General features: G+C 49.9%; 3 protein-coding genes and 1 long non-coding RNA gene across 7 annotated transcripts; 3 read left to right on the forward strand and 1 right to left on the reverse strand.

Annotated features, from left to right (window-relative positions):
• Positions 1–8,475: 8,475 nt before the first annotated feature.
• On the forward strand, positions 8,476–10,135 carry LOC112902128 (DNA-directed RNA polymerases II, IV and V subunit 9B-like). Of its 4 annotated transcripts, XR_003230484.1 has the most exons (6): positions 8,476–8,609; positions 8,683–8,779; positions 8,906–8,981; positions 9,167–9,328; positions 9,419–9,558; positions 9,691–10,135. XR_003230484.1 is itself a non-coding variant. In XM_025971058.1 (5 exons), the coding sequence occupies exons 2-5, from the start codon at positions 8,751–8,753 to the stop codon at positions 9,497–9,499; spliced, it is 348 nt and encodes a 115-aa protein (XP_025826843.1). In that variant the 5' UTR covers positions 8,476–8,609; positions 8,683–8,750; the 3' UTR covers positions 9,500–10,135. The 4 variants fall into 4 exon arrangements, 3 of the variants coding, with proteins under 3 accessions (XP_025826843.1, XP_025826845.1, XP_025826844.1); XM_025971058.1 differs by having other exon boundaries at positions 9,419–10,135; XM_025971060.1 differs by having other exon boundaries at positions 8,516–8,609; positions 8,714–8,779; positions 9,419–10,135.
• A 5,492-nt stretch (positions 10,136–15,627) lies between these two features.
• Positions 15,628–16,686, forward strand: LOC112872402 (L10-interacting MYB domain-containing protein-like). The gene is made up of 2 exons (XM_025935479.1): positions 15,628–15,933; positions 16,015–16,686. Exons 1-2 carry the CDS (start codon positions 15,628–15,630, stop codon positions 16,594–16,596), a joined length of 888 nt encoding a protein of 295 aa, XP_025791264.1. The 3' UTR covers positions 16,597–16,686.
• Positions 16,687–17,403: 717 nt separating this feature from the next.
• LOC112872403 (protein ALP1-like) lies at positions 17,404–18,212 on the forward strand. Its single transcript, XM_025935480.1, has 2 exons — positions 17,404–17,653; positions 17,743–18,212. Exons 1-2 carry the CDS (start codon positions 17,404–17,406, stop codon positions 18,210–18,212), a joined length of 720 nt encoding a protein of 239 aa, XP_025791265.1.
• A 6,568-nt stretch (positions 18,213–24,780) lies between these two features.
• On the reverse strand, positions 24,781–25,364 carry LOC112902135. Its single transcript, XR_003230491.1, has 2 exons — positions 25,229–25,364; positions 24,781–25,140 (listed from the first exon to the last, which is right to left on the reverse strand). It is a non-coding gene; the product is annotated as an uncharacterized LOC112902135 (long non-coding RNA).
• Positions 25,365–25,394: the final 30 nt, after the last annotated feature.

Below are 25,394 nucleotides of genomic sequence, written 5' to 3' on the forward strand. Positions count from 1 at the left end.
GAGCCAAGGACAGAGCACAGCGGCGGCATTATTCATGAGTAACCACCTTGGCACTGGTTTCAGAATTTGGAAGGGTAATAAGTACTGATTATTACTGGATAACCGATGAACATGGATATAGGGGTTAAAAGAATGGTGCATGAATTACTGTGTGGTTTACCTGCAGATTAATTACCACGGAGGATAAGGTAGCAGTTGTAGCAGAGCAGAGCAGAGTATCTTGTGTTGCCAGGGAAAGGAAAAAGTTGTGCTAGTTATGAGCATAGCATCTTATCCCAATCCAACAAGGCGGCTCTCGTTGAGTGTTTAAGTTGAGTTGGCGTGTGTCCGTGATGTCCTAATTCAACCGGCTGGTATTGTTTGTTTATTGTTTGCCTAGTGTAGCTTTATTTTTCTATTTAATATAATCGGAGCTGCTTGGTTCATTTTCAAAAAAGGATTATTACCGGAGAACCCGCGAACATGGATATATGGGGGTTAAAGGATGGCATAAAAATTAGTTGTGGTTTACCTGCAGATTAATTACCATGGATATATGCAGATCACCCCATGCTGTCACCTTTCCCGTCTTCTTTCATCCAGAAGCACTCTTGAACCATTCCTTAGCTTGATGCTTAACTACAAGTACTTTTATAAACACTTCTACGCAAAAAAAAAGTCATCCTAGAAAAGCAAGCTAAAAAGTGAAATTCGTTGCTTCCAAACAAGCTACTGGATCCCCTACTAGCAGTACAAATTCGTGTTGGTTATCATGCGCGCAATGGCCAAGCAAGTACTGGATGGTTTTGATCCATCACGAACCGCTTTCCAGCCTGCTTTGCGTTGATGTGCCGTGAAAAGAGGCTGTCATCGGCTTTAGCAGCAGCAGTTATTAAAAGGATACTTCTTTCATTCCCTGTCCAAAACATGTCACCGGAGCAGCGAGACGTACGTAGCACGCGTGCAACCACTCTGCTGCCTGCAGCCACATACGCCGCCATCATCTGAGCTCAAAATGTTGGGTGTACAACTGTACCGTGCGCATACATGGGAAAAAATTGATGTGTACCTACTTGTACGTTAGGAATACGTTCAGATAAAACTCACCGTCAAAATGAGTTGAGAACACGTGCCAAGACACACGCAAGGTTCATGCAAGCGAAGCTGTTGGTTTTCTCTGCAACTGCAAATGTATGCGAGGAAGTTTCCATGGTATGTAGAGCAGTAGTAATTAAAGGGAAAACCAAAGCATTTTCCTTTTCACTTTTTAGTTTTTACATTTGGGCGAGATTTTCGTCTCATGTACGACTAGCGTGCGCTCACCGTTGTTGATCCTTGCGTGTGGTTTGGTGATTCCCGTTCTTACTAAATGGTCAGATTTAGCGGGGGCAGCCAACCTGCTACGGCGCAGTACATACAGGTCGGTTTTCTCCAGCAACGGTAGCGGTTGTTCTGAATGTCTTTGATGTCACCTAACGCCTTTTACAACCACGGTTCAGCATTGAATAAATTGCAGCACACAACTTCTGGTCTCCGAACCTAATCTTTACCTGACTAGGCTCTTAACAGTGTTCTAGAAAAAAACGGAGAGAGGTTAGTCACGTGATTAGAAAAGGTTATCCAGCCGCCAGATGGTCTGCTCTTTGTCTTTACTACCCTGAACAAGAAGATTTGCTGAAGCCTGCATCAGAGAGCGAGGTGAAAAGCACCTGTTTTGACTAGACGGTTCAGAGCAGTTAGCAGCTAGGCTGAGCTATAGTAGCGTTGATGAGATTGGCAGCTTGAAAGCTTCATCCAGACGGTCGGTCGGTCTCCTGCTACGGAGCTCCGCTCGCTTTCTTGACGCTGATCCGATCCAAACCATGGGAGGAAAGCAGAGACGATCGAGCAAGAGGAAAGAGGAAGAAAAGGGGAAGGACGGACGGACAGAAAGCGAGAGGATCGGAGAGAGCGTCTCGTCGTCAACATCGGATAGGAGCAGATGGGTCGTCGACCGGCCGCTGCGTGCTGAGGCTAAAATGGCAAAGGGAATCAGGCAGGTGAATACGATTTCAGATGGAAACAAAGACAAGCAGTGTCAGCCTGTCAGGGGTAAGTAACTCTTCCTGTTGCCCGAGGTTAACGTGCCTTGCAAGTCTCTGTTTGTGTGCCGACTAATCCCTTTGTCTTTCTTGTTAAAAAAAACTTTGTCTTCTTTTTTACAACTTACAAGGGTTCTTTACCCTTGCGTTGAAGCCTGGTAAATGCGAAGAATCACCAAGCCTACATAGACGACTGCTTTTTCCATGGCAACTCTAAATTACATCGTGCAAATTAGCTGATGAGGCTATCCTCAAAAAGAAAAAGAAAAGCTTTATCGAAAAGCAGGAATTTCCCCTGATGATGTAGTCGCTGACTATATGAAATTCTTGCGAAAATTGTATGACATTTGTTTCTGCTCTCATCATCTCATCCAAACAGTCCCTGCTGGGATGGCAACATGTCGATCCGCCCTTCCTTTCGCAGTTCCATCATGTGCTCACCACCACTTGAGACTGGATTCCTTGGTGCCTTTCAACGCATGGGCTCCTCTTTCATCAGCTCACACAGACACTCCCTCCAGGAAAAGGAGGGGAGAAAATGGGCACGGATCCTTCTTTCCGCTGAAGGGGTCCCTTGGGTGCACTAGCTACAGTGGGAGTATCTGCAACTATTCACTTAGGGCGTATTTGGGAGAGTTTCACTCCAACTTTTCCAGCTCCGCTCCACAAACTTCCTGCCAAACACGTCTGGTGTTGGTCTGAATTCATGGTGGTGACGATGCATTGTCAAAGCAGGCACAAGATATCTTCTGCACAACATTGCTGCCTACTGTTACGGTATTGTCATGAGTAACTAGTGGAGAGTAGGGTTAATTTTTTTTTTATGAAACAGGAGGAGGAGCCCCCTACTGAATATATATTAAAATAAAAGGAGTTTACAGTGAGTACAAGAAGTACTAGTTAAGAAAAGAAGCTATGTAGCCAAGATTAGGGTTAAAATTAGGCACTCTAGAAGTCTAGAGCAGGTGCCAACACCCAGGGCAGGTACTACCATCCTACGTTGGGAAAATGGCAATGTTGTGTCTAGGTTTGTTTGGGACTGGATGTGTTGACAATGCAACAGCCTAGATCAGCTGGTGGCTAACACCTTGGTGAATCAAGATACTCTGTGTTTTCCTGAACTTCAGTGTTTGGCACTGCAGCATGGCTGCATTTGACAATGCAGCAGTCTAGAGAGTCTAGACCAGCTGGTGCCCAACACCTCGATGAATCAAGATACTCTGTGTTTGTTTTCCTGAACCTCGGTGTTGGGCACTGCAGCATGGTTGCACTTGTTTTGTGTTCCTGGAAACCTTTCCTTTTTTGAAAGATTTTCTTGGAAAGCTACCTTACAAATTCCATGCCAGAAACATGGAGTGAGTTGTTGTGAGCAGTGGGTGAGAGAATGAGAGAGAGGATTCCATTTCCACGCCTCCAATTCCCAACCCTTCAGTGCCAGCAAACCGGGCACTCCCGTGCAAATGCAAGGTCGGTCACCTTCACCCAACTGGAGCTGGATTGCTTCAGCTCGTGGAATCCAGGCAGCCGAGGTCGCTGTAGTACAGCCCGTGCGACGCCGATCGGTGGGCCCCGGTGCCGAGCCAATCAGGCTGATGATGCTATACGTACACGGTACGCCTCCATGGCCCATACCGTACGTACGGTACAGGGCTTGCCTTTAGCAAGCAGTTGGTGGTGAGGTGACGGGAACGTCCATCATCCATGGGCTGGCCAATGGCCATGGCCGAGCTTGAGTGAAGGAGACTCGATCGGGAGGGATCGAGGGATGGGAGTGATGGATGATGATGATGACTGGTGACTGAAGAGCAGCGAGCGTACTGTGTCAGTGTACCAGGCTGGGTGTCTTATCCGATCCGTCGTGCAAGTTGGGTGATGGGGTCGCCGCCTGATGCTTGCCAGATCGGTGATCAGGTGATGATCGACCTCGTGTGCTTTTGTGCTGACGGCTCCATGCTTTCTGCCTGCCTGCCTGCCCGCCGCCGCCGCCGCCGCCACGAGGTGATGCTGCATTGCCGATGGAGACTTGGGTTGGGGGACAGGGGAACGTCGCTCTCCATGAATCTGTTGGGTTGGATAGAATATCAGGAGCAGATGGTTAGCACACGTTTTTTCAGTATACTTCTCTTTCTTCTTGAAGCTGCATGAATCTGTGGTTTGAGTTCTCTGCCACAGCATAGCTGCCCGTTCTTGCAAGTCTGCTTGACAGAAATGGTATTTTTTAAGCGGAATTAGTGCAAATAATTGCTTTGATGTGCGTTTCATGCTGACGGATATGGCCCAGCCCAACCAAAATGTTTATCTGGACTTTTCCAGATTTATTTTGAACTTAAAAATATGTTCTGGAAAATATTTCTATTTTGATTTTCATCGCAGTCGAACCGAGCCGTATCTTTATTGTATATCCTTTTAACATTGTCCTCTCTGAATCTTTAAAATGTCCCATCGAGCTCCCGATCCTCTAACCGTTTTTCCCGATCAAGTCATGCTCGAAAACGACGCCGCGGCTCGTCTTCAGTGTTTTTCCGACGATGTTCGCTCACCGTCAGCCCCAACGACTTGGCCTGATCTCTCTTTTCTCTTTTTCGCGTTCTCGAACAGCTCGTTCACGTTCAACTGGCTCTGTCAGCTCGTTTTCGTATTCAGCCCTCACCCGAACCTGTTTCGGCGCATAATCGAACTCGCTTGGTCAATCTCGTTTTCTTTTTCCGTTACCTCCTCTATCCTCTCTTTGCTCGCTAAATTGTGGAACCCGCTGATCAACCTAATCTCGCTCTCTGTGAGCAATGCGGACTCAGGAACGAGTCCCATCCCGATGCGCCTCCTCGACCCCACCTGTCATTTCCTTTTCCCCTTTTCGCTTTCCGTTCAGGCCCAACCCGTTTCGTTTTTTGTTGAGGCCCAACCCGTGCATGCGGAGAACTCGGACACCTCGCACGCAGCACCCCTGTAAAGGGCGAGCCAAAACCCTCAGGCCGCAGCATGATCTCTTGCTCGCAATCTGTTTCCTATGCAGCGCCCTTGCCCAAGCACATGCTGCCCCACGCATCCTCCTCCGCTCGTCTCTGCGCAGCGCCGCCGTCGCCCAGGCCGTCCCTCTGCTGCATCGCATCTCCCTGCCGAGCGCCGCCATCGCGTCCTCCTCCCCCTGCCCCTGCGTGCCCTGCACTTCTCCTCCGGCGCCGCCCCCTGCAGGGCTCCCCGTGCCCGTCTCCCCTGCGTCGCACCCCAGGAGCCGCGCTCGCCCCTGTGATGGCCCCTGCACGTCCCTGCCCCGTGCAGAAACGTCACCACCAGGAGCACCGCCCTCCCCTGCGTGTCTGCGGCCATGCACCCTTGCCCTGCCCGCCTTCTCCCTGCAGCCGCGGCCTCTCCTGCAGTGCTGCCGCCAGGAACAGGAGCGCAGCTGCCCATGCCCAGAACGCATGAACAGACCCGCAGCCACCTCCTTCCTCCGCGAAATTCGATCTCTACAATGCGTCCCCGGGGTAAGTTAGGTATGGGATTGAATCCCCTCGTCGTCCTCTTTCTTTTCCCCCACTTCCCGCGACCTCTCGTGCCCTAGAGGCTGTTTCAAGCTTTTTGCAGATTGGTCCCTGGAAGATCCTGTAATTACCGTGTAATTTTCTGTGTCTAGCGAAAATTGCAGAAAACCCCTAGATCTTTTCCATCTTTTCAATCCAGCCCCACCATGGAATTTTTCAGGTCTAACCCTAATCTTTTCTGTATTTGTGAGCCCTATTTTTCTGTGTCTTGTATTTCTTTTCAGCTAACTCTTGAAGTCTATAGTTAATTGCGTATAGGTCCCTGCAGCGCTGTTTTATGCGTAGTTTCCGCGTTTTAGATCCGTTTCGATCCGTTCTTTTTGCGTTAGTCTTCTAAAACCTTAAGCTACCATTTAGTAGCGTTGTTATACCGTATTTCCTGTTTCTAAAATTAAATATCAATTTAATTTGAATAATATCCTCTCATCTAGTTTTCCGAAATAAAATCCAATTAAGTCTTTTCTCCGGTTTTCATAATTAATGTTAACTTGATTAATATCAACTCAAATGTGTTTGTAATTTAATTTATTTAGTTCAACTCGAATCATAAAGTTATGCGTTTAGATGTTCGCACAAGTTTTCTTTTCTAATTAATTATTTAATTAGTGTAATTTATACATAGAGAATTGTATATAAAATTTGACTAAGTTCTACTTCATCTTTATAAATGCAAATATAATATGAGTTAATTATAATTAGGGATATTATCTTTTGAATATCTTTTACATTAGTTTTCTAAATCTTCCGATAGCTGTATCTTTTCAACCCTAGCTCCGTTTTTCGCGTTTCTTTCTTTCTCGTGACCGTAGCAACGAGCCTTATCCTTTAGTTCGCTCTTTTAAAGCTTTCCTTTTGTTTGTTGTATCTGTTCTTAATTGTTCTTGTTTGTTTGCTTGCTTGTATGCTTCGGTCGGATGCTTGTGTGGCGTTAGAAGAAGCGCGATCTAAGAGCTTTGAAGATCTAGAGTTTCAAGAACAAGAGTTGAAGACTCTGAGCAGATATTCTCTAAAAGAAAGGCAAGTATTTCCTTGATCATTCTTTTATCCTAGTAATCACAATAAATATAACATTTTCTTTATACGCATGCATGTGTCCTAATTTTGATAGATCCTAATTAAGGATATGCCTAGTCTTAAAGATCATTCCTTGTCAACCTGGGTTTTACCTTTATGTTGGGTAGCTATTGCTTAGTTGCTATAACTGGTTCTGGTTTGCGAATAATTTATAACCATGATGATAACAATGATGATGCTACATCTGTTTTATCCATGTTCATGCTCTTTGTATTGTTGATCACAAGATTATATGTTTTAATTGGAACATGGAGAATCATCCAGGAAAACAGTGCAACCACAATACTATATGGCTCTGGTCTTGGCTGATTAATTAGAAACACTAGCTTATGATGATCTTACCGAAAGGGCAAGAGGGGTTGCATCGTCGGGGTATAGCTCGGTCCTCTTGAGGATATGATATGATCCTGGGTAAGGCGTCTACCTCATTAGGGAGAGTTATGACCGCTTTGACTTGAAACCTCAGCGGACTGTCATAAGTTAGGGAATCTTTGTAAAAGCCTCGTAGTGAATCCCTTGCCACTCACCTAGGAAGTGTTTAAGAGGCTAGCTACCTCGGGCAAATCGGGAGATATGAATTGTGGGTAAAGTGTACAACCTCTACAGAGTGAAAACTGATATATCAGCCGTGCTCACGGTTAAGAGCGGCTTGGACCCTCACATGATTAATTGAACTTGAAGATGAATTAAATCGTGGACCATGGTTATTGTTATGGTTATTGTGGACCATGTTTATGGTTGTGAATATGCTTATGTTGTATCTCCTTTATCTCTCTTTTAATATGGGTTTTGGTATGAACTTATACCTTAGTAATCAGGTGCTAATAAAAACTTGACCAACTAAAATTGCTTATCGCAGTAAGCCAGTCAGCCTTTCCTTGATTTTGGCCTTCATGTCATATATTTCCCAGCACTTGCTGAGTACCAACCATAAGTGTACTCACGCTTGTTATAATTGCTGCTCAGAGGAGAAAGTGATGTGAAGTCTTTTGAAGATGATGCTGAGTTCTAGGCCAGCGCAACCCCCGGTCGATTGCCTGTGAAGTTTGGAGTCTTCGTTTCCAGGATAAGCTGTATAACTCTGATAATCTTTATAGTCTTTTAATTCTCTTTTCGTGATACTGTTGCTGATTATTCACTAATGAAATCACTATATATATGGAACTTAATCCTGGCATACATATAGTTATGCATTCGGTTTTTGTTCTTAAAACCGGGTGTGACAATATTCGGCCCAAGCCAAATCTAACCATATCCCGAGCACAGAACACAACTTGGTTTTTCAATTCAAAAAAGAAAGAAAGAAAGAAAGAAAGAAAGAGCCCTGACTTTTACTCTAAAATCTGTGCTTTCTCACACTTTACCGATTAAAAATGAATGAATGTCATAGTCAAACTACCATAGGCAGATGAGGTTTACTGATGTTTTTCTATTGCAAGAATAAGAAAATAAAATATGGTCGTGGCCTGCATATAGTTAATTACACTAATTAGTACTACAAAGTCTAATACGTACTACCGCCTACTGGTTTAAATTTGAGTTGAAGCCATTCCCTTTACTGCTTGCATTTGCTTACATGCTCGTTCTATGGGTGCTGGTGCTGTGATAGCCATCCAATTGATACCAAACACAACTAAAACTGTTAAAGTACAATCATTAAAGTTACACTAGAGCATGTATTCAAGCTTTCGCCAAAAAAGAAAAAAAAAATCAAATCAAAGCTTCAAGCGAGACGGAGCTGCTTCTAGTAGTTAGTGGATCAGTAGACGACCAGACAGCTCGACCGATCCTTGAAAGCGAAAGACCAAAACGCTCCCCACAAAATCACCTGATGCTACGACACACTGCATCTCCAGCCACTTCTCACTTCTTCCACCAGGTTCCTCCAGACTACACGACTTGGCATCAGCCTCGACCAGCAGCAGCAAGTCAGGTGAGATTCTGCAAATATTTTCTTTGTATACTTCAATGGTCTCTTACAAATAGCATCTGAATTTACTTGTCAGCCATCTCGGATCACTGATACAGTCAGAGCAGAGCAGGAGAGGGCGGATAGGGTGCAGCAGGAGCAACCATGAGCACCATGAAGTTCTGCCGGGAATGGTGAGCTGATTGACGGTGATTGATTCATATGCTCAGCCAGTTTACTCCTTTCTTGATTGTTTTTCCCAAGAGGGGATTGGCTCATGAACAAGTTCTCTGCTTTTTTTAATGGGTGCATGCATGCAGCAACAACATACTGTACCCCAAGGAGGACAGGGAGAACAAGGTGCTTCTCTATGCCTGCAGGAACTGTGACCACCAGGTTACCTGATTCCCCATCCATATTTACCTTCCTCTAATCCATTATCTGCTCAAAGATTTGAAATTATCTTTCAGATTCTGCAGAACTATACTGTTTTAGGTCCAGAGCATCTGAATTTAAGAGCAGTCACTCTGAACTTGTCATGGCCTTGCAAGTACCCTGTCTGAAACTTCTGCTCTCCGCAGGAGGTGTCCGACAGCAACTGCGTGTACCGGAATGTGGTGGACCACGCCGCCGGCGAGTTCACGCAGGTGCTCTTCGAGGACGTCGCTTCCGACCCCACACTACCGCGCACCAAGTCCGTCCGCTGCGCCGCCTGCGGCCACGGCGAGGCTGTCTTCTTCCAGGTCAACACCATGCCTGATGCCTGTCTTCGTTCAGTTGGTTCAGAGTCAAGGCCTGACTTGACAGCCACCATGTTTGGATCGTTGGCGCAGGCGACGGCGAGGGGCGAGGAAGGCATGACGCTCTTCTTCGTCTGCTGCAACCCCAGCTGCGGCCACCGATGGAGAGACTGAATGGTGATCCGATGCTTCAGCTGGTTGCTGCAAGAGAGAAGAAACTTCATCGATGCATTGTAAGTTGTAACAGCAAGAGATTCATGGTTTACTTCTTGCGTTGCTGCTCAGGAAATGGTAACGAGTTAAGGGAATCCAGAATTCGTGCTAATGTTCTGGGATCGATGCGCCATGTCTGGCAATTTGTTTAGTCGCAGAGCTTTGTGCCCGGCCATCACTCGGCCGGTCCCTTCGCCTCTGGGGTCCGGAACCGGGCAGCTGCACGGCCGTGGGCCGTGGCCATGGCTAGATGCAAGCAGGTGCGGCGCTGAGGCCTCCAGGAGTAAGGGAATGGAAGCGAGGGGCGGCCGGATAGCGGTGCCGCTCCGGCGAGCCGCGCGCGGCATGAGGCGATGCGGTGTTTCTTGTCAGAACAGACATTGGCCGCCTCTTCAGGCTCCGAACACCGTCGATCCACGCGATATGGGACGGATACGAGACGGAAAGGAGGAAGATGAGGTACCCAAGGGACGGCCGGCGTCAGGCGGCCCTCCGGCGAGCTGCTGTGGAGGATTGGATAGCGATCCAGGATTTGTTCTTAAAAATACCCCTGCATATTTTCAAATAAACCCCTAATTTGGATCGAGATTATAGATATCGATCCAAATATTTAGAAAATACCCCCTACCAATTGCAAATCGCCCCCTAATTCGGATCGCGATTATTAATCGCGATCCGATTATTTGCGAAAACACCCTGTTTCGGAATTTCTGCTCCCCACCCGTCCAGCGCCGCCCGTCGCCGGGCCACCGCCGCCGTCCCCGCACGCCGCGCCATCCAGAGCCTCAAATCTGCACCCTGCGCATCCAACATCTTCTGGAGACGTAGCACCGAACGCCAGTGGCGTGCGCCATTCGCGGCGTGACTGAGCTTGCACCGGCCGGGCATGGCGAGCTCCGATCCGACGGCGGGGCGGTGGCGGGTCCGAGACGTAATTGTTCAGCTCGGACTCTGACCAAGCTGGTCCGGATGCCGGCTGCCACCGCGGCCATACGTCGCCTGGAAGCGAGTGGCGCAGAACGGCTGAGTGCTCCTGCTGTCATGTCAACATGTCAGGGTCCGGCTTGGTGTCTAGGAAGATTTGGAGCTCACTCGTCAGCAGGACTAGCCGCTGCCACCGTCGTCGGGTTGTTCGCTACTGATCCGGCGAGGTAAACAACCAATCTCTCGTGGCGAGATAGAGATCGTTCGTCCGGAGCGTTGCAAGGTCCAGCATCTGCAGGGTGGTCTGCGGTCAAAGCAACATAATGGTGATATACTCGTCAGCAGGATAGCCATTAATTGCCACCGTCGCCGGCAGCGACCCGCCGCCAAGTTATATTTATTTTTGGCTGATCGGATCCATCAAAGAATTTGATAAAATAAACTAGAATGATATTTATCAGTGCTAACAGAATGGGGGTTCCTGGCGCAAGTGATGGAGACGCTCGCCCGCCACATGAGGCTGGGCCACAGGTAGGTCCGCATGACTCTCGGGTCTTGGGAGTCCGGAGGATCTCGGGATACTACTACGAAAGGATCCCGGATGCTAGGCCACAAGATAGGCCCACCTGACTCTCAGGTTCCGGGAGGCCAAGAACCCCGGGATGCTACTACGAAAGGAAGCCGAGGGAACACGAAGCTGCCGTCGCTCCAAAGCGCTCGACAGCCGGCAGGGCAGGCGGCACTAAATAGCCCCCCCTGCATACATGCATGCACCAAGATATGACAAGACAGAATCAAAGAGAACTCCTCCACAGGAATACATGAGCCGCATGAAAGCGTGTGCCCACGTATATGCACCTGTACGCATTAAAAAAGAAGGTCCATGCATGAAGGGCATGTCACTTGTAGAGGCAACACCTCATTGGTTCTCTGTGTACAGCTCGTTATAGGGATGCCTCTTTGATTATAAAAGAGGAGACCCTAGGGCAGGGAAGGGGGCGGCTAGCTCCAAAAAGATTCGAGAGGTAGAGAACGAGCTCGGCTCTTGTGTACTCTCTAGTTCATGCACACCCACAAAATATACAGAAAAGCAGGACGTAGGGCTATTATCCTCCGGTAGGCCCGAACCTAGGTAAAAATCTTTTTGTGCTGACCATACGTGCTGTCCAATGGGATCAACGCGTTTAGCCCCCGGCCGAATCTCTAAACGGGGTTCCACAAATCCCCGCTCGCAGTTCTCACCCACCGCCAGTTGGTGTGCCAGGTAGGGGGCTATGGCGTTGTTTCTTCTTTCCCAGCATTTCCGATGACCTTTGCTGCGCCGCATCCCGGCGAAGCAACTAAAGGCCTCGGGCCGGACGAGCATCCGACCCACAAGCTGAGTTGGCTGCATGTCAGCTTATTGCTCCGGGCGACCGTGTGCCGAGCTGCTCGTGTGTGCTCCGGTGGAAGTGACGTATGCTTGGATACCGCTAGCTAGCGTACCTGTCCCGCTCGCGAGAGCCCGGGGGTTGACCTCTTGCGATCCCCCACGCGGCTCCCTGAGCTCCCTCGGGACGCTATCCCGGGATGTACACGGCGTGTGGCGCTGCCGCTGAGCACGTCGCGGTGCACTGGTGCTCTGATGGTAGCCTGCTGGTCCCGAGCCACCGACAACGACCCTGCTCGGGGCGGCAACGACTCCGTGATGACAATGGCCACCATGGGCAACTACCCCGAGTTGCTATCGACCGCGCTTGATTTTGCGCGACGACAACAACGTCGTAGTAGTCATTGGCGACAGCGCCTGGCACGATACAGTGATGACCCCATGCCACGAGGACGGTGCCAGGACCGCAACCCCAACACAGGTGGCGATGTTGAGATAGACACGACGATGGCAATGCACAGATGATGCCGAGTGCCACACGGTGATGGCAATATCCTCAGACGAAGCTGCGTACCGGGTTCTTGGCCTCGAGCAACTTTCTAGAGCAGTCGGGTTGACGCGACCTCGGGTCGCCGAATCCGAGCGTGCGGACCCCGAGGTTCGGTGACCGCGCAAGCTGCTCGTGCATTACCAACACACACGACAAAAAGCTAAGTATTTAATGAACTAAGACTATGATCTATCTTCCTTTCATTTTGTTCCTCGAAGCTTTCCTGGCTGTTATGATGAAAGCAGGAGGGTAACACCAGCACATGTGAGGGCCGAACGTGGTGCTAGCATGCCGTGGCTCCTGGGGTGTTCGGGCGTGTCCCCCTCGGGCCCTAGGGCACGTACCGCTGCCACCCTAAGAACACGTACGCGGCCGCTTTGCCCACACGACCCCGGGCCTGGGGGCTACTCGCGGGAGCTCTCGTTGCCATAGACCATGCAAGTTATCCCAGCAAGCCACGTCCCGGAGTCGACCGACCAACGAGACCACGCACCTCCTCCGGGGAGCAAGCGCCATGCCGGCTGTGGCCTCGGGCTGCCAGGAAGGGCCCGATGACGTGCGGTCGCCACCCCGAGATGCTGATCGAGCTTGGGACAGAAACGACTCCAAGCAAGCCGGCGACTACCCCGGGTTGCGACCTCGAGTTACCGGTGGCCACACTTAATCTCACGCAACGACGTCGCCGCTACGGCCACAGACGGCACCGCGACAAGCGAGTCAAGGCGGAGTAGCGGCGACGCCAAGGTCGATGATGAGGGCTCCTGGCATGCTGAGGTATTAGTGGCGGCGACACATGCGTGGACGACGCCAAGTTATGGGCGGCCGCAATGGCCTCCGTGAGTCGAACTACGGCCCAGGTTCTTGGCCACGCGCAGTCCCCCGAGCAGCAGTGTTGGCGCAACCCCAAGTCACCGAACAAGAGTTGACGGGCTACAGGATGCGCCGACCACGCAAGCTGTCCTCAAGGTTGCACGTTGCTGATGACCCAAAGTCCAGAAGCTAAGTAATTAATCATTTATTAATTACTCAATCATCCATCTCCCGTTTGCTTGAATCTTTTGGCGTGAGAATGCGCATGCATGAGCGCACTCATGTAAGTACGACGCGAGCTCACCACTGTCCCATGTTGTTCTCGCAGGGGCTCATGCCCACGCACGCGGTTGTCAGCTCAATGCTGCACAGCCTAAGCTCAGTCCACGCGTTCAGAGCAGCTTAGGACGACTGCGACTGCCCGGGGTAGCACGGGACCAAGGCCTCGGAGCCGCGCGGTGGCACATCCTCGGTGATCAGACTTCACCTGATCGGCCCCATGAGAGCTTCCGGGCTCGCATAGCAACGTGACCTTGCGCAACGATGGCAATGGCAACAACGATGCTCGACCGTTTGCAACGGCGATGCCAAGCAAAGGTAACGCAACACGATGGCGACGACCATACATTGTAAGGGCCAGTTTGGCACGGCTCCCCGCTCCCGATTCTCGCTGAGAATCCAAGGATCCGTGCCAAACAACGTTTCTTGAGGAGCGATTCTTCGCGGGAGCAAGGGAATCGATCCCTGTTTTTACGTTGAACGCAAGGATCGGATAGAACCCGCTCCCCCGCGCTCTGGAACCGCTTCTCAACCAACGACGATACAGACCTCGCCACCAACTTGCAGATTATTTACCCGCAATTGCCACTGAACAAAACCAGGCGCCCTTCTCCCCTGCCCGATCCCCCTTCGCTCCCCGTGAGTCGCCCGCACACGCTCAGCAGTTGTCCGCCGCCCCCTACTCCGTCCGCCCCCTCCTCTCCCTGAACTCCGGCCGCCGCCCCAGATCCAGCCGCCGGCGGGCACCTCCACTCCGGCCCCCTTCTGCTCCGCACAGAAACGCCCGAAGCAGTGGTGGCTCGCTAGGTGATGTGGCCGCCGTCCTGTAGACCGGCCGCCGCCCCAGATCCGGCCCGCGCGTGCGGGGGGGGCGGGGGGGGGGAGCAGGGGGGGAGAGGGGGCCAGCGCCGGCGCGGGGGGGGGGGGAGCAGTCCAGCACCGGCTGCGCGCGGGGGGGGGAGAGGGAGCAGGCCCGCGGCGGCGCGCGTCCGGCCCGCGCGCGGGGGGGGGAGCAGGGGGGGGGTAGAGGGAGCAGGCCTGCGGCGGCGCAGATCCGGCCCGCGGCGGCGCGCGTCCGGCCCGCGCGCGGGGGGGGGGAGGGAGCAGGGGGGAGAGGGAGCAGGCGCGCGGGGGGAGGGGAGCAGGGGGGGAGAGGGAGCAGGGGGGAGAGGGAGGCGGCGCGCGTGGGGGGGGGGAGCACTCCAGCGCCGGCTGCGCGCGGGGGGGGGAGCCGGGGGGAGAAGGAGCAGGGGGGGGGGAGGGAGCAGGCCTGCGCGTGGGGGAGAAGGAGCCGGGGGGGAGAAGGAGCAGGGGGGGAGGGAGCAGGCCTGCGCGTGGGGGGAGAAGGAGCCGGGGGGGAGAAGGAGCAGGGCAGGCCTACGCGCGGGCGTGGGGGGTGGTGGGGAGAGCAGGGCAGGACAGCCGGCTGCGCAAGGGGAGGGAGAGCAGGGGGGAGAGGGAGCAGGCCAGCGGCGGCGCGCGGGGGGGTGGTGGGGAGAGCAGGGGGGTAGCAGGGCAGGCCAACGCCGGCGCGCCGGGGGGTGGGGGGAGCAGGGCAGGCCAGCGCCGGCGCGCGTGGGGGGGGGGAGCAGGGCAGGCCAGCGCCGGCGCGCCGGGGGGGGAGCAGGGCAGGCCAACGCCGGCGCGCGTGGGGGTGGTGGGGAGAGCAGGGCAGGACAGGCGGCTGCGCGAGGGGAGAGGGGGTTAGAGCAGGGCCAGCGCCGGCGTGCAGGGATGATCAAGGGGCGGCGGCCTTCTTTTGCAGGGAGGGAGGATCCTGGACTCCCTGTGCACTCTTCTCCTCTCACACCACGGCCTTCTTTTGCAGGGTACGGTTTCACTGGCGGCATCACCAGTCCTTCTGTTGCAGTTTCTCGTCCAGTTCGGTCTCTACTTGTCCAGCCTACGGTAAAGACCGCTCAACCTGATGCTCGTGCTATTTTTTTTTACAAACTGCTACATTCTTTGTACGGACAAGTGCATTTGTTTGACCACCTAAGCAAGTATTGTGTAATTGTGTGCTACATATTTATGTGGTTAATATGTTGGTACAGACAGTAGATATTTCACATGTCCGACTATTGTGCCACTTCTTTGTTACAATTGTATTCGCTTAATATGTCGGTACTCGCCATGAACTATTTTCTGTACAGCGAGATGGCTGAAAACGCTGATTGGAATGAGGAGAATACTAGACTTCTATGTGAGTTGTTTGCTGAACAAGTGAGAGCACACAATCGCAGTGGCACTCATCTTAACAGGACTGGGTACAAAAATGTTATGGAAAAGTTTAAGGAGATGACTGAATTGGATTATAGCAAGCTGCAATTTAAGAACAAATGGGATAAGATGCGGAAAGAGTATGGTAACTGGAAAAGATTGTCCAGGGAAACTGGGTTAGGATGGGACCCTGTGAAGAAGACATATACTGCACCTGACGCTTGGTGGAAGAAGGAAAATAAGGTACTAATAATTATCATTGATATCTTTTGATAGTCTTGAAAGCTATGCAAATATGTATGTAATTATTCTCTTTGTTTGCAGGTATACAAAGGAATTGCCAAGTTCAAGGATGGTCCTCTTCAGCATGAAGATTTAAAGACCATTATGTTTGAAGACATTCGGAACACGGGAGATGATCATTGGTCTCCTTCTAGTGGTGCTGCACCTAACACTCAAGACACCGAACCAGACGATGACAAAGATGAAGATTACGAGGCTAATGAAGCCAGTGATGATTGTCATGAGATCTCCCCTGAACCTTCGAAAGGAAAGCGGCCTGCACCTACTAGCCGAAAGGATAAGGGTAAAAAACCAAAAACTTCAGGAGGACATTGGGTGCAGGATCAACTGACCAAGCTTGTTTCCATGAGCGAGAGGAGTACTGCCTCATGTGAGTCTTTGGCAAGGAGGGAGGATACTTCTGGGTGTTCAATCAAGGATGTCATGATTTTGGTTAGAGAGTGTGGTGCTGTTCCAGGAAGCAAAGAACACTTCATAGCTTCTCAAGTCTTCATCAAGCGAGCTGAGAGGGAGATGTTTATGACTTTGGAGACGCCGGAAGAACGGTTCCAGTGGCTTACAATGAAGCATAATTGGCTCACAAGGAATGATTCGACCATGTAGTGTGAGAACAGGCTTGTGACGTGTTCATTGTATCAATTTTCATGAGTTTGTTACATTATTCCCTGCTGCGTGCAAGCTGTTATTTTTTCCCTTCCAAAACCTTTACCATGGTACTGTGCTGTAACAATTTTTCATGAACCTAGCATAATCTTCCTGTTGTCTTGTAATATTTTTTCGATGAGATGTATGACATGGTTTGTGCTGTATGGAATGTATGACATCTTATATGGTGCACCAATTATATGATAATGCTTCTTGTTCTCATAATTGTTATGTGTGTGTCGACAGATGTCTTCTTCTGATAGTGGGATGGACTCAAGTGACTCAGAAGTGGATGATCAGGAAGTCATGTGGCTGATCATGGAGAACCAAAATGGTATTCATGCTGCTGCATCTCTCTTATCATGGTATTATGCATCTCATGTTGACAAGAATGATCCAAGGACTACAAATTTTTCTGGTATGGCTTGGGTCATGGAAACACTCAGCAATCCTAATGAATGTTATGACATGTTCAGGATGCCCCCATGGCTATTCTACAAATTGCATGATGAGTTGGTTAGTGATTTTGGCCTACAGTCCTCTAGTCATATGAACTCCATAGAATGTCTTGGGTTGTTTCTTGTGGTTTGTGGTCATAGTTGGTCTAACTCTGCTATCCGAAAAGATTTCAAGCATTCTAGTGAGACAATTAGTCGCAAATTCACTGATGTTTTGCACTGCATGGTGGCAATGTCCAAAAGATATATACAACCAAAGGATCCTAATTTCCGTACAGTGCATAGTAGAATTACCAATGATCCGAGAATGTGGCCACACTTCAAAGATTGCATAGGAGCAATCGATGGCACTCATATATCTGCAACACCACGGAAGAGGGACCTCATTAGATATATTGGAAGGTCTGGAAAACCTACTCAAAATATAATGGGAGTTGTTGATTTTGATATGCGTTTCACATATGCCTCTATTGGTCAACCTGGTTCTATGCATGATACTACTGTATTGTACCATGCACTTGAAAGTGATGAAGATACCTTCCCACATCCTCCTTTAGGTACACTTCAATTATATCTTGAGTTCTATTTTTTGTTATTTCTGAATATTGTTTTCTTAAAACTTCATATTTGTTCTCATATGACACAGGAAAATATTATGTTGTTGATGCTGGTTACCCAAATAGAGATGGCTATTTGGCTCCTTACAAAGGTCAGAGATACCATGTTCCAGAATGGAGGAATAGCGCAGCACCTAATGGTGAGCAAGAGAGGTTTAATTACTTGCACTCAAGTCTTCGCAATGTAGTAGAGCGCACATTTGGTGTATGGAAGATGAAATGGAGGATTCTTCTTAAGATGCCGACATATCCATTGGATAAGCAAATGATGATTGCTGCTGCCACAATGTGCCTTCATAACTACATCCGCGAGAATTATGCTCTTGATGAGGATTTTCAAAAATGTGATCGAGACCCTGACTATGTTCCTACAATTCCAACCCGATACAGAAGACATGTTCCTCAGAATGCGTCCGACACATCCACCACAGCTTCTAGCAGTAGGAACATGAATAGGTTTCGTGATGACCTAGCTACAGCAATTTGGGAGGCAAGGTGATTGCTTTACAAGTATGATGTATTTTGGTTGACTCTAGGTCTTTGTTCCGGTTCACTCTAGGCCCTTAATTGTATTTTGTTGGATGAAGGGCTTTAATTGTATTTGGGTTGACTCTAGACCCTTAATTGTATTTTGTTTGACTCTAGACCTTTATATTGTGTTCGGGTTGACTCTACGCTCTTAATTGAATTTTAGATGCCTTTTAAATACTCATGTAATATTTATATATATTATTCCAGATTTTATACAACCACAATTCATAAAAGAATAGGTAGCGGAGGGTATTATAGGTAATCAGCGCATAAGAATCAGTTTTGCAGCCAAACGATTTTACAAACTGATTCTGATTCTCGAGCAGGATCAGGAGAATCAGCTCCTCAGGAGAATCAGGGAGCGGATCAGGAGAATCAGGGAGCGGAGCTCTACCAAACTCCCCCTAAGTTGCAGCTTAAGTGAAGAGTCAATTCTAAATTCCTAACCAAAGCCGACTTCGATCGCCCTAAAGCCCGCTTAGGGCTATTATCTTCCGGGAGGCCCGAACCTAGGTAAAAATTTCTTTGTGCTCACCATACGTGCTGCCCAAGGGGATCATCGCGTTTAGCCCCTAGCCAAATTTTTAAACGGGGGTTCAACGAATCCCCGCTCGCGGTTCTCACCCACCGTCAGTATTGTATGTAATTAATTTAGGAGGAGAAATAAACTAGGATGGTATGACATCGTAATTATTTAGTTGTCCCATAAAACACCATGAGATACTATTTGCATCCCTAGTGGTCGGGTTGCTCGCTCCTGATTCAGCAAGGTAAACAGCCAATCAAGGGGAGATAGAGATCATGCATCTTAAACATTGGGAGGTTCAGAATCTGCAGGGTGATCTGTGGTCAAAGCAACATACAGTGGTGAGGGTGAGCTGATCCCAATCAGAGAGGTTCAGTGGTGGGTTGTACAAGATAAATCCGATCGGGCATTATTGTGTAGTGACGCTGAAGATGAACCGGCCACAATGGCTGGGTCCGATTCTAAAAGTTGTGTTCCACTTCTGATTTGTGAAAGAGATCACAAACAGGGGCGGATCTAAGGGGGCTAGGGGGATCAAGCCCCCCTACCTTCCTAAAATCAATGGATATCCCCTAAATCCTACTTTATTTTTGGGAATAAGGAATGAAGAAGAAGATGGGAGGGAGAAGAAGAGAATGGGAGGAAGAAGAAGATAAGGGGGATGAGCCCCCTTTTCACTTGGCTGCTGGATTCGTCACTTATCACAAGCATGGAAAAGTTGTACCTTCAGAGAATAAGTAGATATCACGGATATACACAAGATCACATCATTCCTCATCAGACATGCAACAAGTTTGAAGCCCTGAATGCAACAAGTTTCAAGTTTCTGGCTACAATGAACTCACGTTGCATCATAAATAGAAGGCGCTATAGAAGTTGCCCTTTGGGTCGAGGGTCTCCTTAAGAATGAACTCGCACAGCATCTCCCGGACCAGCTTTAGATCTTCTATTGAAACTGTTAGGGCAGCTTTGAAATCCTGCAAAATACAATCATTATGAGAATACAAGTACAAATCAGTTTCTAAAATCAAATGGAGAATATGAGCAGAGACAAGGCTGAGCAATATATACTTACAGCAGCCTTTTTCATTATAGATATGTCACCGACTAGTTTTAGCATATTGAATGCCACATAGAATCCACACAAAAAGGTCCCCGATGGCTGTTGAGCGCACTGAGGTACCAAAATAATAAGTTACTGCAGTAACCAAATAGGTATGAAGGGACTATAAGAAAACCTCAGTCTTACATTAACATCTATCCTGTGCGTGAGTTTAGGTTTGGTTTTTGGCTTTTTCTTATTTGCTTTCATCATTTCTTCCATGCGCGCATCAAAGGCTCTGCATGATCAGCAATACCGATTAGAAACAGTAAGAGATTGATTTTTTGTGAACAAAACCTACAAGATACTGACCAGTTCACAATATGTCGGACGTCCGTGAACTTTTGACCGGGAAATAGTTTAGCAGAATCTAAATACCAAACCTCTTTGTACTTCATAGAGATGATCACTGTTACCCAGTGGCCACCGGTGTTGTAGGTACCCACCACATAGTCGTTCTTCATAGCATTTTTAATTGCTTGTGTTACAGTGCTAGGCTGGTGAGAAATCACTGTGGCGGTGAAAACCTGTGGGTCCAAAAACCCAACACTGCACTGCATCTCTGCTGCATTCTGTATCATTTTCCTACAAATAATCCAATTGTTAGCATGCATGAACTTTGTGGTCAAAATTAAAGAAATATATTTTTTGGTTTGAAGGGACTTACAATGTCCACAACCTCAAGAAGCTAACATCTAGAGCACCTAGGGTTATAAGGTCGTACACGTCATTGAATGCAACGTTTAACATTAAATCACCATCACCTTGAAAGTAGGCTTGAGCCACCTTTGCTGGAAAGCCAAGTTTATCCTTACTGTGTTCCATGACGTAAGCATGCAACCTGGCACAATTTGGTCCAGCAGCATCTAAATCCGCTTCTGACAACATAGGCACACCAGGCTTGTATTTTGGATTCTGTGTTGTCCAAATAGCGTTAACAAGCTCATCTTTAGGCAAAGGTTTCCTGGCCTGCTTCTCCTCCCGTGGTGACTGCTGCTCAGGCGGAGATTGGCTGCACTCTCCCTCCTTCTGTTGTAGAGGCTCCGGTTGTGGCTGATGCTTAGGCGGAGATTGCCTAGGCTCCTCCTGTCGTCGAGGCTCCTGTTGTGACTCCTGCTTCTCCTGCTGCTGCTGCTGCTGCTGCGTAGTTTTGCTGATCTGCTGCTGCTGAGCCTTCTCTGCAGACGCTGAGCTGCAGTACCCATCTGATGCTGTACCCCTGTACCTGATGCGATTACAGAGTTGGGCGGTCTCGTCTTGGGTGGTATAAGGATCCTGTACTTTGACCATCGGATCCTTGTACCGAGAGCCCCACCTAAGGTTGTTATCTCATCCCCCCCTACTGGCACAGGCAGACAGAAGTGACTCGTATTGGACCACACATAAGTAGGTTGCACCACTGCATACCCTTCCTGCACCGGTACACAATGGCAAGTCTCTTGATATGGATAGACAGTGGCTACTGCGAGCTCCAAGTTATGCCCGGTGCCATCCAAAAGGCTGCACTTGGTTGGCTCTGTCAGCTTATCTATTGTGTCCAGCATAGATAATCGACTATCACTGTGTTGTACATTCGCTTCGTTCTCATTGAATGGCCCATGCTCTTCCCCGCTACCACGCACATCTTCTTCCTCACTGACACTCGCATCTTCTTGCTCGCTGGTACCGATGTGTGTTGGTTGGGTAGGACACAGAGCATCCGGTATAACCACGCCTGCTTGTCTTAGCATGTTGATGACTCTGATGGCTGTTTCACCAACTATCTTTTCCTTCTCCGCATCAGACCTCTCCTTCATCTTCTTCCTCTTCTTCCTGTACATTCCAACAAACTCTTCACCAAACCCTTTACCCCAGCCAACTGAACTAGACACGCCTCGGACCCGACCTCGATGCTCTGGATTCTCAAGTGCTGCGGTGAGGATATCATTCTCCCTAACCCCGGTGAAAGAACCATCGCTAGCCTTAGATGCAAGGTCTTTCACCTTATTTGCTAGCCCCACCACCGCAGGGTTACTGAATGTTATGTCCCCGCTTCCTTCACTAGTGCCTTCACTAGTGGTCATCCTCTTCGCCGCCCTTGCCCGCAGATATGACCTCGAACGTCCTGGAAATTGGTCCGAAGGGTTCTCTTTTCCTTCTCTAGCTAGCTTTGCATCCTCTGGCCGGAGAGGTTGCGATGAGCCGGGTTGTCGTTGATGGTGGTGAACAACATGGCGTGCAATGTGAACTCCTCACGCCTGAATTCATCCCAAACCTCCTTCACACCAGGCTTCCAAAGTGTCTTCAAGTCATCAACTAGTGGCCTCAAGTAGACATCAATACGGTCGCCAGGTTGCTTTAGCCCAGAGACCAATATTGTCAGCATCATGTATTTCCGTTTCTTGCATAGCCAGGGTGGAAGGTTGCACACTAACAACACGACAGGCCAGGTGCTATGTGTTGAACTCTAGTTACCGAATGGGTTAACACCATCTGTGCTCATAGCGAACCGAAGATTTCTGCAATCATCAGCAAACCATTTAAAGTGGGAATCAATGTTACCCTATTGTGCTGCATCTGCGGGGTGCCTAAGCTTGTCATTTTCCTTCTTTCGGCCTTCCTTATGCCAACGCAAGAGTTGGGCCTCCTTTCTTGTGGTGAACCATCTTTTCAACCGGGGAATGACGGGAAAATACCATGCCACCCTCACAGGACCCCCTCTGTTAACCTTCTTCTTGCCTCTGATCTCCACGGGCACGTTCCCGTCATCAGCATTATCATCTCCACCATCTTTTTTCCTCTTGTACCGATCACACCCACACTTGGGGCACTTGTCAAGGTCTGCATAATCTCCACGGAACAATACACAACTGTTCTTGCATGCATGAATTTTTCAACCTCTACTCCCAGAGGACAGATTATCTTCTTTGCCTCATAGACAGACTCGGCTACTTGGTTTCCCTCAGGTAGCATGTCTCTAAGCAGATCCAATAGTTGTTTGAAACTTTTGTTGCTCCAACCATGATCTGCCTTAAGCTGCAGAAGTTTTAGATCACCAGAAAGGCGAGAGTACTTCTGGCAACCAGGATAGAGGGGTTTCTTTGAATCTTCAATGAACTGCTTCAGCCTCGCTAACTCAGAAGTTGTGTACACTCCTTGAAACTCAACATCTCGCACCATTTGATCAACATTGTGCACACGTTGCAACACCTCACCATCATCGAAGCCCGTAACTTCTTGATCAGTCATAACATCAAGCGTCCTCACAAAGGGTGGGAATGGTTCATTTTCCTCAAAAACTCCACCTTCATCAAGGGCTTCATCATGGCATCGCGCTGCCCCTTCATTAAGGCCTTGAGCATGGTGTCGCGCTTCACCTTCATTTAGGCATCCTGCTTCGACTTCATTAAGGCCTTCCTCACCATGTTTGTTCCAACACGTGTAATTTTTTGTGAAACCACGTGTGATCAAATGATGAAAAATGTTGTCCTGTTGTCCGAACTTCTTCTGGTTGAGACAATCTATACAGAGGCAATACATTGCCTGAACACCACGGTTTCTCATATCCGCCTCTGCTTGACCTAGAAAACCATTGACCCCGGTTATGAAATTGTCCCAATCTTAGGGCTGTCTGTACATCCAAGCCCGATCAGCAGCAGCCATCTACAAGTTCAATGAACAAGGGCAATTTCCATACATCAAATGAGCATAATTCATCACCAAAACCGATGAGTAAGAGGATTAGGACAGCAAAGTTCAATAAAAGGGGGCAATTTCCACCTTGAGGAAGACTGTCTACGAGGCGAGCGCGCCCGAGGAGGAGGCGGCGTCGCGGCCGCCGCGACGGAGTGCAAGAAGGGCTGCTGCTTTGGAGGATGGCGACGGCGCGGAGGACACCGCGGTCGACGTCCGCCGCCACCTTCGGTGACGCCGACGCGGAGGCAGCAGCAGCAGGACACGTCCAGCAGCAGCGCCGCCGCGCTCCAACTTGACTGCGGTGGAGGAGAGCGCGGCCGAGGAGGCGCCGGTCGCGGCGACGGCGTAGGAGGACACTCGCCGGCTGCTGCGCCAGTGACTTCGGTAATGGGCATCAACGGATCACACAAGTAACACCGCTCTATCGGTAACGGGCATCAAATGGTCATCGGTAACGCGCATTACTACAAGCGACAGTTAGGTACGATCATTGCCCTATCTGTAACGGTCCTTAAACGACCGTTACCGATCATCGGTAACGGACATTAAGAGACCATTACCGATAGTACAATTTTCGTAACGGACGCACTTTAACAACCGTTACAACATTTTAATGTAACGGGCCTTTATCACGCCCGTTACTAGAAGTCCTCATCGGTAACGGGCGTTGTGGTGGCGAGTTCGGGGTCAAACCTGTCGCGCTTATAGGTAACGGGTGCCAAACAACAACCGTTACAGATGTTGCGACTTGTAACGGGCTACAAGGGTCCGTTACAAATGTTGCGTGACCGATTTCAGGTTTTCACATGGTGAGAGCTCGCCGGCGCCACGCGTTCGCGACGCCACGTTCAGGTGAGGTGCTCTGCCGCCGGCTCGATGAGTCGAGTTCCTGGAGCTGCTTGGCGGCGGACACCGCCGCTCTTGTCTTGAAGGCGAAGCGGCGCGGTTACTACGCCCGAGCCAGGAAGCCGCCAAGTCCGGCTGCTATCTTTCCAAATCGATCCGGACCGCCCGTGGCCGATGGGACGGCCGCAAGGGGACCCAAGGGGTGGACGGTCCCGTCCACCGGCACCCCCTGTGGTGCCGCCCATCCCCCGCTTGCAGCGACCATAGGATGCGCCGTCACGATGGCGTTGGAACCCGCCGGCGCCGAGCAACCGCGCAGATGGCGAACAGAGTGTTCTGGCCTGCACACGCACCAACCCTCCCTGACAGATGCACATGCACGCGTGGTGGTCGGCCTTGGCGATTTGGTATTTCCTCTGCTCAGCCAGCGCGGCCTGACAGTGACAGATGATGATGCACTTATAATTTGCACGACGAGATAACAGCTCCGTTAGCCACTGTTATTGTGGGGCCCGCCTGTTAGTCGTGGAATCCACGCAACAGCCGCCGCTCAAGGTCCATCCGTGTATCCGACCATCCGTCTCCCCTCTCCAATCCAGCACGCTACCACGGAAGCCTCGCTGCTTCTCTCCATCGAGCACTACCAGCCACCATCTATCTCCTCCACCAGCAGCTCTTCTTCTTCCTTTCTTCTCCAATCGGCGACGGCAGCTACCAGCTAGCTAGCTTTCTTCTTGCCCACTCCCCCTGTGAAACAAACAACAGCAGCTAGCGCCACTCACTCTCTCTGTTCCTCTCTCTACCGAAGCAATTAGCAGAATCCAAGTCAAGTCACCTGCGCCGCCGGTGACAGCAATAAAGGGACGCTCCATTTCTGCGGCGCCGGACGAGCGGACAGCGGAGAGCTTCGCTGTCCTCCGGCTTGCCGTCCGCCCTGCTCGTGGCCCACCCCCGCGTGTGGAGCACCGAGCGCGGAACGAAGGAGGCGCGGAGGAAGGAGA

The sequence above is a fragment of the Panicum hallii genome, chromosome 8, assembly GCF_002211085.1.
Source record: "Panicum hallii strain FIL2 chromosome 8, PHallii_v3.1, whole genome shotgun sequence".
Lineage (NCBI taxonomy): Eukaryota > Viridiplantae > Streptophyta > Magnoliopsida > Poales > Poaceae > Panicum > Panicum hallii.

Coding starts and splice junctions, on each gene's coding strand:
- LOC112902128 (XM_025971058.1), top strand. CDS start 8,751: ATGAGCACCATGAAGTTCTGCCGGGAATG. Junction 8,780..8,905: donor ATGAAGTTCTGCCGGGAATG/GTGAGCTGATTG, acceptor GCATGCATGCAG/CAACAACATACTGTACCCCA. Junction 9,329..9,418: donor GCGAGGCTGTCTTCTTCCAG/GTCAACACCATG, acceptor TCGTTGGCGCAG/GCGACGGCGAGGGGCGAGGA.
- LOC112872402 (XM_025935479.1), top strand. CDS start 15,628: ATGGCTGAAAACGCTGATTGGAATGAGGAGAATACTAGACTTCTATGT. Junction 15,934..16,014: donor GGTGGAAGAAGGAAAATAAG/GTACTAATAATT, acceptor CTTTGTTTGCAG/GTATACAAAGGAATTGCCAA.
- LOC112872403 (XM_025935480.1), top strand. CDS start 17,404: ATGTGGCCACACTTCAAAGATTGCATAGGAGCAATCGATGGCACTCAT. Junction 17,654..17,742: donor CTTCCCACATCCTCCTTTAG/GTACACTTCAAT, acceptor CATATGACACAG/GAAAATATTATGTTGTTGAT.